The following is an 11,811-nucleotide window of genomic DNA, read 5'->3' on the forward strand; positions in this document are numbered from 1 at the left end:
TGAGTCTTTGTTTCGGGGAAGTAACTGTTCTGTTCCGACCACCACAGCTGCTAGTCTGTTCGGCAGAAAGTGACACACGCACACACACACACACGTCAGACAACTGCAAGCACACACAAGAAAACCAACCCATCAACTGAATGCCTTAATTGCATCTGTTGTATTGAATGTGTTGCTTGGATATTAGTTACAGATCAACAGTTTCATCACACCATATACAACTACAGTATTTTTTTGTATTTTGTTTTTTTTACAGTTCATATTCAAATACATCTGTTTTAATGGCTTATTTTACAAAACACTTTATGTACATTTTCAATGTCAGTGCAATATCATTTTAATTCTTTAAACACTTTTTTACAAAATAAAAAGATAATTTCAATGTATTACATCTCTTTCCGATCCATCAAAAAAAAAAAAAAAAAATTCAGTAGTAGACTGCACTATCTGCCAACGGGTCATACCATCCTGCCACAGAGGGAAGGGGTGTACACTGGTCAGTTAATAAATTAGCCTTGGGCTTCACAGGATTGAAATGCTCATAGGAGTGTTTTAAAAGATAAATATGTCTTCTGGCTAGCCTGGAATCAGAACAAAATGTAGCTGACTGGATCTGAAGTGAACCAGTAGGGCCGTGGGTTCCAGGACGGCATCTGTGTGCTTGCTGCTGGTAAAGAGTGCTGAAGATGTGGTAAATTGCAAAGTATAAAATTCCACCCTATTCCCTACATGGAGCACTCCTTTTGACCAGAGCCCTAGTCAAAAGTAGGGCACGACATAGGTGGATAGGGTGCTGTTTGTGACGCAAAAGTCCTAATTTCCTGTCTCAGTGCAGGGCACATCTAGCCCATACAGCAGAGGGTTCAGAGCCACTAGGGCACTCCAAAGGGTATATGGGGATGCCATTTGGGACTCTGCTCAAGCAAAATGTAGAAAGCCGCTTTGTTTGACTTGGGATATGTACGGTTCGGATATCCACACTAACCCACTACTTAGTATAAAGCAATGTATTGGGCAGGCATTCTAAGTGCTACTGTATGCTAGTGTAAACATTGGAACATGGGACTGTTCTATTGGAATGAAGTGATGTAACACGGTATATACAAAAGTATGGACACCCTTTCAAATGAGTGGATTCTGCCATTTCGGTCACACCTGTTGCTGACGGGTGTATAAAAATCGAGCAACACAGCCATGCAAACTCCATAGACAAACATTGGCAGTAGAATGGCCTTACTTGAAGAGCTCAGTGACTTTCAAATGTGGCACAGTCATAAGATGTCACCTTTCCAACAAGTCAACTCGTTAAATTTCTGCCCTGCTAGAGCTTCCCCGGTTAACTGTACGTGCTGTTACTGTGAAGTAGAAACGTCTAGGAGCAACAAACGGCTCGCCCGCGAAGTGGTAGATCACACAACCCTCACTACCGAGTTCCAAACTGCCTCTTGAAGCAATGTCAGCACAAGAACTGTTCGTCGGGAGCTTCGTGAAATGGGTTTCCATGGCCGAGCAGCCGCACACAAGCCTTAGATCACAATGCGCAATGACAAGCGTCGGCTGGAGTGGTGGACGTTGGACGAATTTGGGTTTGGCAGATTCCATGTTTGGTGGAGAAGGAATAATGGTCTGGGGCTGTTTTTCATGGTTCGGGCCCCTTAGTTCTAGTGAAGGGCAATCTTAACGCTACAGCATACAATGACATTCTAGATGATTCTGTGCTTCCAACTTTGTGGCAACAGTTTGGGGAAAGCCTTTTCCTGTTTCAGCATGACAATGCCCCCGTTCACAAAGCAAGGTCCATACAGAAATGGTTTGTCGAGATCGGTGTGGAAGAACTTCACTGGCCTGCACAGAGCCCTGACCTCAACCCCATCGAACACCTTTGGGATGATTTGGATCGCCGACTGCGAGCCAGGCCTAATCGCCCAACATCAGTACCTGACCTCACTAATGCTCTTGTGGAAGAATGGAAGCAATTCCCAGCAGCAATGTTCCAACATCTAGTGGAAAGCCTTCCCAGAAGGCTGGAGGCTGTTATAGCAGCAAAAGGCGGGACCAACTCCATATTAATGCCCGTGATTTTGAAATGGGATTTTCGACCAGGAGGTGTCCACATACTTTTGGTCATGTAGAGTGTATTTAAAATATTGGATCAAATGTCCTATAACATTCAATAGTTAGACATCGTTTTACAGTTGTGTGGGGTGGGGGGAATATAAAAAAGACAAAAGAACGTTAAGTAATTCAATATGCATTAATCTCACAATACATTTTCTGACAAGGAAAAAAACATTTCATTCAATGACAGAAATGTTATCCAGCGCATCCATGATGATCATATAATCCCCCCCCCAATAAAATATAGCAGCAACAACTTTCGAAGGGGGTCAGAGGCTTTAAAATCACCTAGCATTCACCTAGCATTCACCTAGCATTCACCTGGCATTCACCTAGCATTCACCTGGCATTCACCTAGCATTCACCTGGCATTCACCTAGCATTCATCTGGCATTCACCTGGCATTCACCTAGCATTCACCTGGCATTCACCTAGCATTCACCCGGTATTCACCTAGCATTCACCTAGCATTCACCCAGCATTCACCCAACATTCACCTAGCATTCACCCAACATTCACCTAGCATTCACCCAGCATTCACCCAACATTCACCCGGCATTCACCTAGCATTCACCCAGCATTCACCTAGCATTCACCTAGCATGCACCCAGCATTCACCTAGCATTCACCTAGCATTCTCTTGAATGAATCTGGAACTTGCTTGGAGGACAACCTCACTACATAAGAGAACGTTTAGAAATCATAAATAATGAGACCCGTCGAGTATTGTATCGTTTTCCAGGGAAGGAACAGGCATCTGTTCACAAAAGGTAACGTAAAAAGATGGCCGCTCTACAGAAGAGCTGCTACTAAAAATCAGACAAAAAAAAAAAAAATATATATATATCAAATGACTTTAAAGTTAAGGTGAAATAAAATAAAAAGTGGTTCAGGTGCGTTCTTCCAGTACACTGGGCCTGTTTGAATGCTTTAGAAATGAGTCCTTCCTTCCTTAAGGTAATCACATATCTATAAGTTATTGGATAGCTATAATTGAGATTACCACCATGGTACTTTCCCCAACCCAACCACTTCAGCTCTGTGATTACTTCAAGGAATGTAAGGAAGGATGCATTTCTCAAGTATTGGAACAAAAAGGGCAACGTCTCCTCTGACAGTCCACTGAACTAAAATCTCCTGATAATGTCGTCTTTCTGCCCAAATCGGTCATCACTAGTTACCACAGCCACAATGTCATAATTATGGCTAAACTACATCGATTTCTAAAACTTCTCTTCTTAAAAATCTGTTTTTAAACCTCACCACACTGCTAACTTTATGCCTAAACCTTAAAATAAAAAGCACATTTTTTTTGTATTCATGAATTTGTACAAGATAGCCAATTTTGACTTTGTGGCTGTGGTAACTAGTGACAACCGCCCCCAATCAGGTTTAATCTTTCTCAGAGCACTAAAAATGTGAGCCTTTGATTGGCCAGTAGAATCTATGTAACACTTTGGCTTGACTATGTCACATCTCTGCCATATCGACATGGAAACACACGTATGGCAGACAGAGAAGCAGACATTTGGTTAGCTTCTCTGTCTGCCAGTCTCAGTCTGCCAGTCTCAGTCTGCCAGTCTCAGTCTGCCAGTCTCAGTCTGCCAGTCTCTGTCTGCCAGTCTCTGTCTGCCAGTCTCAGTCTGCCAGTCTCAGTCTGCCAGTCACAAACAGATCAAGCAATGGTTGATACTTCACGTGCACCACCGTAGTCTTCCTAGTGTTGGTAAAAAGACGCCATAACGCCGGTCAACATACCTGCTATGAAACGTGGGTAATCACTAACCATCATAGTGTGTTATGACATATTATATCATACTTATGACAGCGCAATTTAAGTAGTGATTTACCACAGATTATTTTATCTAGCAGCTGATGGAAATGATAACAACATGGTACTGTTGAGAGAGTGGAGCTGTGAGGACTAGATACAACATGGTATTGTTGAGAGAGTGGAGCTGTGAGGACTAGAGACAACATGGTATTGTTGAGAGAGTGGAGCTGTGAGGACTAGAGACAACATGGTATTGTTGAGAGAGTGGAGCTGTGAGGACTAGATACAACATGGTATTGTTGAGAGAGTGGAGCTGTGAGGACTAGAGACAACATGGTATTGTTGAGAGAGTGGAGCTGTGAGGTGAGGACTAGATACAACATGGTATTGTTGAGAGAGTGGAGCTGTGAGGTGAGGACTAGATACAACATGGTATTGTTGAGAAAGTGGAGCTGTGAGGACTAGATACAACATGGTATTGTTGAGAGAGTGGAGCTGTGAGGACTAGAGACAACATGGTATTGTTGAGAGAGTGGAGCTGTGAGGACTAGATACAACTAGATACAACATGGTATTGTTGAGAGAGTGGAGCTGTGAGGACTAGCTACAACATGGTATTGTTGAGAGAGTGGAGCTGTGAGGACTAGATACAACATGGTATTGTTGAGAGAGTGGAGCTGTGAGGACTAGAGACAACATGGTATTGTTGAGAGAGTGGAGCTGTGAGGTGAGGACTAGATACAACATGGTATTGTTGAGAGAGTGGAGCTGTGAGGTGAGGACTAGATACAACATGGTATTGTTGAGAGAGTGGAGCTGTGAGGTGAGGACTAGATACAACATGGTATTGTTGAGAGAGTGGAGCTGTGAGGTGAGGACTAGATACAACATGGTATTGATGAGAGAGTGGAGCTGTGAGGTGAGGACTAGATACAACATGGTATTGTTGAGAGAGTGGAGCTGTGAGGTGAGGACTAGATACAACATGGTATTGTTGAGAGAGTGGAGCTGTGAGGTGAGGACTAGATACAACATGGTATTGTTGAGAGAGTGGAGCTGTGAGGTGAGGACTAGATACAACATGGTATTGTTGAGAGAGTGGAGCTGTGAGGACTAGATACAACATGGTATTGATGAGAGAGTGGAGCTGTGAGGTGAGGACTAGATACAACATGGTAATTTGACAGGCAGTCCTAGCTTGCATCCCAAATGGCACCCTATTCCCTATGGGCCCAGGTCACAAGTAGTGCACTAGGGAATAGGGTGCCATCTGGGATGTACCCTATTCCCTATGGGCCCAGGTCACAAGTAGTGCACTAGGGAATTAGGGTGCCATCTGGGATGTACCCTATTCCCTATGGGCCCAGGTCACAAGTAGTGCACTAGGGAATTAGGGTGCCATCTGGGATGTACCCTATTCCCTATGGGCCCAGGTCACAAGTAGTGCACTAGGGAATTAGGGTGCCATCTGGGATGTACCCTATTCCCTATGGGCCCAGGTCACAAGTAGTGCACTAGGGAATTAGGGTGCCATCTGGGATGTACCCTATTCCCTATGGGCCCAGGTCACAAGTAGTGCACTAGGGAATTAGGGTGCCATCTGGGATGTACCCTATTCATTTACAGTATCAGACTAGCTCCCTACAACGTACTGTAGACAAACAGTGGAGACGACATCAACCTTTAAATGAACCAAATTGTTCATTAAAAAAAATACAATAAAAATACATCTCTATAAAATAAGTATTTGGAGAAAGAGAAAACAAAACAAAAATGATATATATATATGATTCTTTGAAACATCCTCTATGGCACCTGTCCAAAACATAACTCAGATTTAAACTCAAGCTTGTGAGTTAAAACAACTTACAATGAACACCCCCTAAACTCATTCAATTGTTATGGGTACATTGATCAGCAATTGCACATTGTTGTTTTGGCAGTTGCTTGGCAACGGGGCCAAATTTAGGTCAAACACCTCGATTTTGTGGAATCTTTCCTTCATAAAAGGGAGATCGTGTGTGTGTGTGTGTGTGTGGACATCAACATAGGAAGTGTGTGAGGTTAATTTTTACTGTTCCAATTGGCCAATGAAATGCAAGCGACAGTGGAGGTAGCAATACGAGTTGGTTTTTGTACTGACAGTATCGCTACTGAAGAAGGAACATAAGAACCCATACCAATATAAAAACAACACAGTCATCTTTATCCCACCGTTACTGTATAGAGTTATACAGACATTATGTAGGTGTGTGAACATATTTTGATGGCTGCAGGGGAGGAAAATGCACAACAGGAAAGCAATCTCAGTTTATGTGATGGTAATCCACCACACATACAGGGGGGGGGGGGGCTTAATGTTGTTCCCATGGCAACCTTTCAAAACAACAAAGGGGGGTATCCGCCGATATTCGAAAACAAGTGGTTCAGTTTGCGATGACCATTTTGTGTTTCTTGGCGACCAGTGACTGGCTTGAAGAAGAAGCGCTGTGTAATTTCCTTTCCATCACGTGTACGGCTGAGTGGGTCGGTTCAGAGTCACAGGCTGAGTGGGTCGGTTCAGAGTCACAGGCTGAGTGTTGAGGGGCTGAGTGGGTCGGTTCAGAGTCACAGGCAGAGTGTTGAGGGGTAGGTGGGTCGGTTCAGAGTCACAGGCTGAGTGGGTCGGTTCAGAGTCACAGGCTGAGTGGGTCGGTTCAGAGTCACAGGCTGAGTGGGTCAGTTCAGAGTCACAGGCTGAGTGGGTCGGTTCAGAGTCACAGGCTGAGTGTTGAGGGGCTGAGTGGGTCGGTTCAGAGTCACAGGCAGAGTGTTGAGGGGGGTAGGTGGGTCGGTTCAGAGTCACAGGCAGAGTGTTGAGGGGGTAGGTGGGTCGGTTCAGAGTCACAGGCAGAGTGTTGAGGGGGTAGGTGGGTCGGTTCAGAGTCACAGGCAGAGTGTTGAGGGGGTAGGTGGGTCGGTTCAGAGTCACAGGCAGAGTGTTGAGGGGGTAGGTGGGTCGGTTCAGAGTCACAGGCAGAGTGTTGAGGGGGTAGGTGGGTGGGTTCAGAGTCACAGGCAGAGTGTTGAGGGGGTAGGTGGGTCAGTTCAGAGTCACAGGCAGAGTGTTGAGGGGTAGGTAGGTGGGTCGGTTCAGAGTCACAGGCAGAGTGTTTAGGGGGTGGGTCAGTTCAGAGTCACAGGCAGAGTGTTGAGGGGGTGGGTCAGTTCAGAGTCACAGGCAGAGTGTTGGGGGGTAGGTGGGTGGGTTCAGAGTCACAGGCAGAGTGTTGAGGGGTAGGTGGGTCGGTTCAGAGTCACAGGCAGTGTTGAGGGGGGTAGGTGGGTGGGTTCAGAGTCACAGGCAGAGTGTTGAGGGGTAGGTGGGTCGGTTCAGAGTCACAGGCAGTGTTGAGGGGGATAGGTGGGTGGGTTCAGAGTCACAGGCAGAGTGTTGAGGGGGGTAGGTGGGTGGGTCGAGGGTGTTATCCTGATCACTGCAGGACACAGTACTTCTTGTAGTCAGACTCAAAGTCCTCGTCCATGCTAGTGGTGTCGGCCATCTTCTTGCCGTCAGTCTTTGGCAGGAACTGAGAGTAGTCCACCGCCTGCTGCTCATAGAACAGGATGTAGGCAGAGTCCGTGTCCATCTCCTCCGAGTGCACTTCCTAGGGAGGACACGGCAAACAAGTACGCACTTGAAAAGAGATAGTCTAGTCTTTAAAGTGACTAATTGGTTTGCTAGATTATATTGACTATCAGTAGAGGATGAGTGTGTGTGTGTGTGTGTGTGTGTTTGTGTGTGTGTGTGTTCTTACCTTACAGCTGCTGTCGTTGTAACAGTACCATTTGTTGTTGGGGTTTTTGGCATAGGTCACATAATGTCCTCCTCCCATGATACCTGAATGGCACTGTGGAGAGAGAGAACCACCTATTAAATAACACAATATGGGCCATGCGCAAAAGTAGTGTACTATATAGGGAATAGGGTGCCAGCCCTGGTCAAAAGTAGTGTACTATATAGGGAATAGGGTGCCAGCCCTGGTCAAAAGTAGTGTACTATATAGGGAATAGGGTGCCAGCCCTGGTCAAAAGTAGTGTACTATATAGGGAATAGGGTGCTAGCCCTGGTCAAAAGTAGTGTACTATATAGGGAATAGGGTGCTAGCCCTGGTCAAAAGTAGTGTACTATATAGGGAATAGGGTGCCAGCCCTGGTCAAAAGTAGTGTACTATATAGGGAATAGGTGCTAGCCCTGGTCAAAAGTAGTGTACTATATAGGGAATAGGGTGCTAGCCCTGGTCAAAAGTAGTGTACTATATAGGGAATAGGGTGCCAGCCCTGGTAAAAAGTAGTGTACTATATAGGGAATAGGGTGCTAGCCCTGGTCAAAAGTAGTGTACTATATAGGGAATAGGGTGCTAGCCCTGGTCAAAAGTAGTGTACTATATAGGGAATAGGGTGCTAGCCCTGGTCAAAAGTAGTGTACTATATAGGGAATAGGGTGCCAGCCCTGGTCAAAAGTAGTGTACTATATAGGGAATAGGGTGCTAGCCCTGGTCAAAAGTAGTGTACTATATAGGGAATAGGGTGCCAGCCCTGGTCAAAAGTAGTGTACTATATAGGGAATAGGGTGCTAGCCCTGGTCAAAAGTAGTGTACTATATAGGGAATAGGGTGCTAGCCCTGGTCAAAAGTAGTGTACTATATAGGGAATAGGGTGCTAGCCCTGGTCAAAAGTAGTGTACTATATAGGGAATAGGGTGCCAGCCCTGGTAAAAAGTAGTGTACTATATAGGGAATAGGGTGCTAGCCCTGGTCAAAAGTAGTGTACTATATAGGGAATAGGGTGCCAGCCCTGGTCAAAAGTAGTGTACTATATAGGGAATAGGGTGCTAGCCCTGGTCAAAAGTAGTGTACTATATAGGGAATAGGGTGCTAGCCCTGGTCAAAAGTAGTGTACTATATAGGGAATAGGGTGCCAGCCCTGGTCAAAAGTAGTGTACTATATAGGGAATAGGGTGCTAGCCCTGGTCAAAAGTAGTGTACTATATAGGGAATAGGGTGCCAGCCCTGGTAAAAAGTAGTGTACTATATAGGGAATAGGGTGCTAGCCCTGGTCAAAAGTAGTGTACTATATAGGGAATAGGGTGCCAGCCCTGGTCAAAAGTAGTGTACTATATAGGGAATAGGGTGCCATTTGGGACAGAGAGGCTTTCTAATCTACACCAACCTTCTAGAGCAGGGGTGTCAAAGTCAAATGGACGGAGGGCCAAATAAAAAAATCAGCTACAAGACGAGGGCCGGACTGTTCGAATGTTCATTGAAAATTTTTTAAATGACGCATATAGTCTAGTGAACCTAATTGAACCTACTGAAAACCTAACAAATATATTACAATATGATCAGATAAATAAAGCAATATTTTCTTATGGCTCTGTCAGTAATCTTTAATTTTCAACAGACACAAAAGACAAATTTCCTTTATATAAATATCCCCATAACATGAACATTAAATGAAAGAAACCGGTATTCAAGGCACCATCAGTAGACTATATTTTCTATTTTAGCAAAAGTGGGCTAAATTTACTTCAAAGAAAAAACAATAATAGCAATTTTCTATCATCCACTCAACTGAAATATTTTTAAAATATAATTGGATTGAAATACAAAAAAATAAAGTGCAAAAATCTATTAATCAAAAACAACACTTTGTTTAAGGAGAAGTAACATGCAGTGAAAACAAATATTAAATTTTAACTTTTAAACTTGAACTGAGTAAAAACTCTAAATATGTGATTGCACAGTAATGTTCACTTGTTTGAGGTTGAGGGTGATACTTGGTGGTGTCCCATCTTTTCCACAAGTTCATCAATGTTCGGGGTAAGGCTCTGAGCTGAAGAAATCCTCAGAATTGAGTGGAGGTGTTCAGCAGTAAGTCGACTTCTGTGTGATGTTTTGTTCAGGTTCATCAAAGAAAACAGTTGTTCACACAGGTATGTGCTGCCAAACATAGACAACGTTTGAGCAGCCTGGATGCGCAGCTGGGGCATTGTGCCGGGAGGAAACGGGCGAACTCCGCAGCACCCACTGCCGCATATTTTGCCCTCAGTGCATCATTGCATTGGAGGTCAATCAACTCCATTTGGAGGTTTGGTGGTGAGCTTTCCACGTCAACAGCAAATGGGTTACCGAGCAGTTCCAACCTGCTTTTTGTGCTTCAAAGTCAGCAAATCGGCGTCGAAAGTCAGCGGCAAGCATACCTATTTTATCAGCCAACTGTGTGCTCGGGAACGCACTGGTAGAGAGCTTCTCTTTCATGGTCTGGCAGCTGGGAAAGTGGCTCAAATTTTCTTTCCGCATCTGCGTCTCCCACAGAGTCAGTTTGGTTTTAAATGCCTTCACTGTACTGTACATATCAGAGATGACACGATCCCGACCCTGCAGCTGCAAGTTTATTGCATTCAGATGACTCGTAATGTCACACAGAAAAGCCATTTCACACAGAAACATTTCGTCTCGGAGTTGTGTTGTGTCTTTCCCTTTGCTGTCCAAGAACAGACAAATCTCCTCACGAAGCTCGAAACATCTTTGAAGCACCTTTCCCTGGCTTAGCCATCGCACCTCTGTGTGATAAGGCAAATCACCATGCTCCGTTTCTAACTCCGTCAGAAATGCCTTGAACTGGCGGTGATTCAAACCTTTGGCTCTGATAAAGTTAACTGTGCGCGTGATGATGCTCATTACATGCTCCATTTTCAAGGCTTTACCGCACAACGCTTCCTGGTGTATGATACAATGATAAGCTGTCAGCTCACCTGTCGCGTTTTCCTCTTGCATCTTTTCCCGTATCTTCGCCACCAGTCCGCTCCTGTGTCCACACATCGCAGGTGCTCCGTCGGTTGTCAAACCCACGAGTTTTTCCCAAGGCAGCTCCATCTCATTTACACATCTTGACACCTCTTCATACAAATCATGCCCCGTAGTTGTGCCATGCATAGGACGTAAAGCCAAAAACTCCTCTGTCACGCTTAGGTTGGAGTCCACTCCGCGGATGAAAATTGACAACTGGGCAATGTCAGAAATGTCGGTGCTCTCATCCACAGCCAAGGAATATGCAATAAAATCTTTTCCCTTTTTCACAAGCTGCTCTTTTAGATTGATGGACAACTGGTCTACTCTCTCGGCAATGGTGTTTCTGCTCAGACTCACATTTAAAAAGAGTTGCCTTTTTTCTGGGCAAACTTCGTCACAAACTTTAATCATGCAGTTTTTGATGAAATCCCCCTCCGTAAATGGCCGGGCTGATTTAGCGATCTCTTCTGCCAAAATAAAACTGGCCTTGACAGCAGCCTGGCCTTGTGATTTGGCTTTTTTGAACAGAGCCTGTCGAGATTTGAGGCCTCGTTTTAATTCCTCTGCCTTTTGTAGCCTTTGTTCCATGTCCATATTCTTGTTTTTGTCCGCGTGTTTCGTTTCATAATGTCGTCTCAGATTATACTCTTTCAGTACCGCCACACTTTCTCCACACAGAAGACACACAGGTTTTCCAGCTACCTTCGTGAACATATACTCCGACTCCCACCTTGTTTGAAACCCCCGGTTCTCAGTATCCACCTTCCGTTTTGCCATTTTTGATGGGTATCTGAAAGTTAATTTTACTGTGATGCTGACGACTGCTGTGCCAATAAATATTGAAATGAAGCAGCCTACTGCTCGGTGCGTCACCTTTGCATTGTGGGAAATGTAGTATTGGTGCGTGTAAAAGATCTGCGGGCTGCCGGCTTGCTGCGGGCCGGTTCTAATAATAAATCAAGATCATCCCAGGGGCCGTAAAAAACCTTCTTGCGGGCCGGATGTGGCCCGCGGGCCTTGACTCTGACATATGTGTTCTAGAGTCATTCGGAACCCAAAATATCTAACTATATCTATATAAAACTA

General features: G+C 44.8%; 1 protein-coding gene across 4 annotated transcripts in view; it reads right to left on the reverse strand.

The window, feature by feature from the left end:
- Nucleotides 1-141: 141 nt before the first annotated feature.
- Nucleotides 142-11,811, reverse strand: part of LOC115123366 (ubiquitin carboxyl-terminal hydrolase 32-like) — a 190,728-nt gene continuing 179,058 nt past the window's right edge. For 3 of the 4 annotated variants that reach the window (XM_065024186.1, XM_065024185.1, XM_065024187.1), the window contains 2 exons: nucleotides 7,690-7,782; nucleotides 142-7,539 (listed from right to left, as the gene is read on the reverse strand). In XM_065024186.1, coding sequence (XP_064880258.1) covers nucleotides 7,366-7,539; nucleotides 7,690-7,782 — 267 coding nt within the window. In that variant the 3' untranslated portion in view covers nucleotides 142-7,365. The remainder of the gene's footprint in view (nucleotides 7,540-7,689; nucleotides 7,783-11,811) is intronic. The other variant, XR_010465019.1, reaches the window with a different exon arrangement.

Source organism: Oncorhynchus nerka, linkage group LG11 (assembly GCF_034236695.1).
Source record: "Oncorhynchus nerka isolate Pitt River linkage group LG11, Oner_Uvic_2.0, whole genome shotgun sequence".
In the NCBI taxonomy this organism is placed as follows: Eukaryota; Metazoa; Chordata; class Actinopteri; order Salmoniformes; family Salmonidae; genus Oncorhynchus; species Oncorhynchus nerka.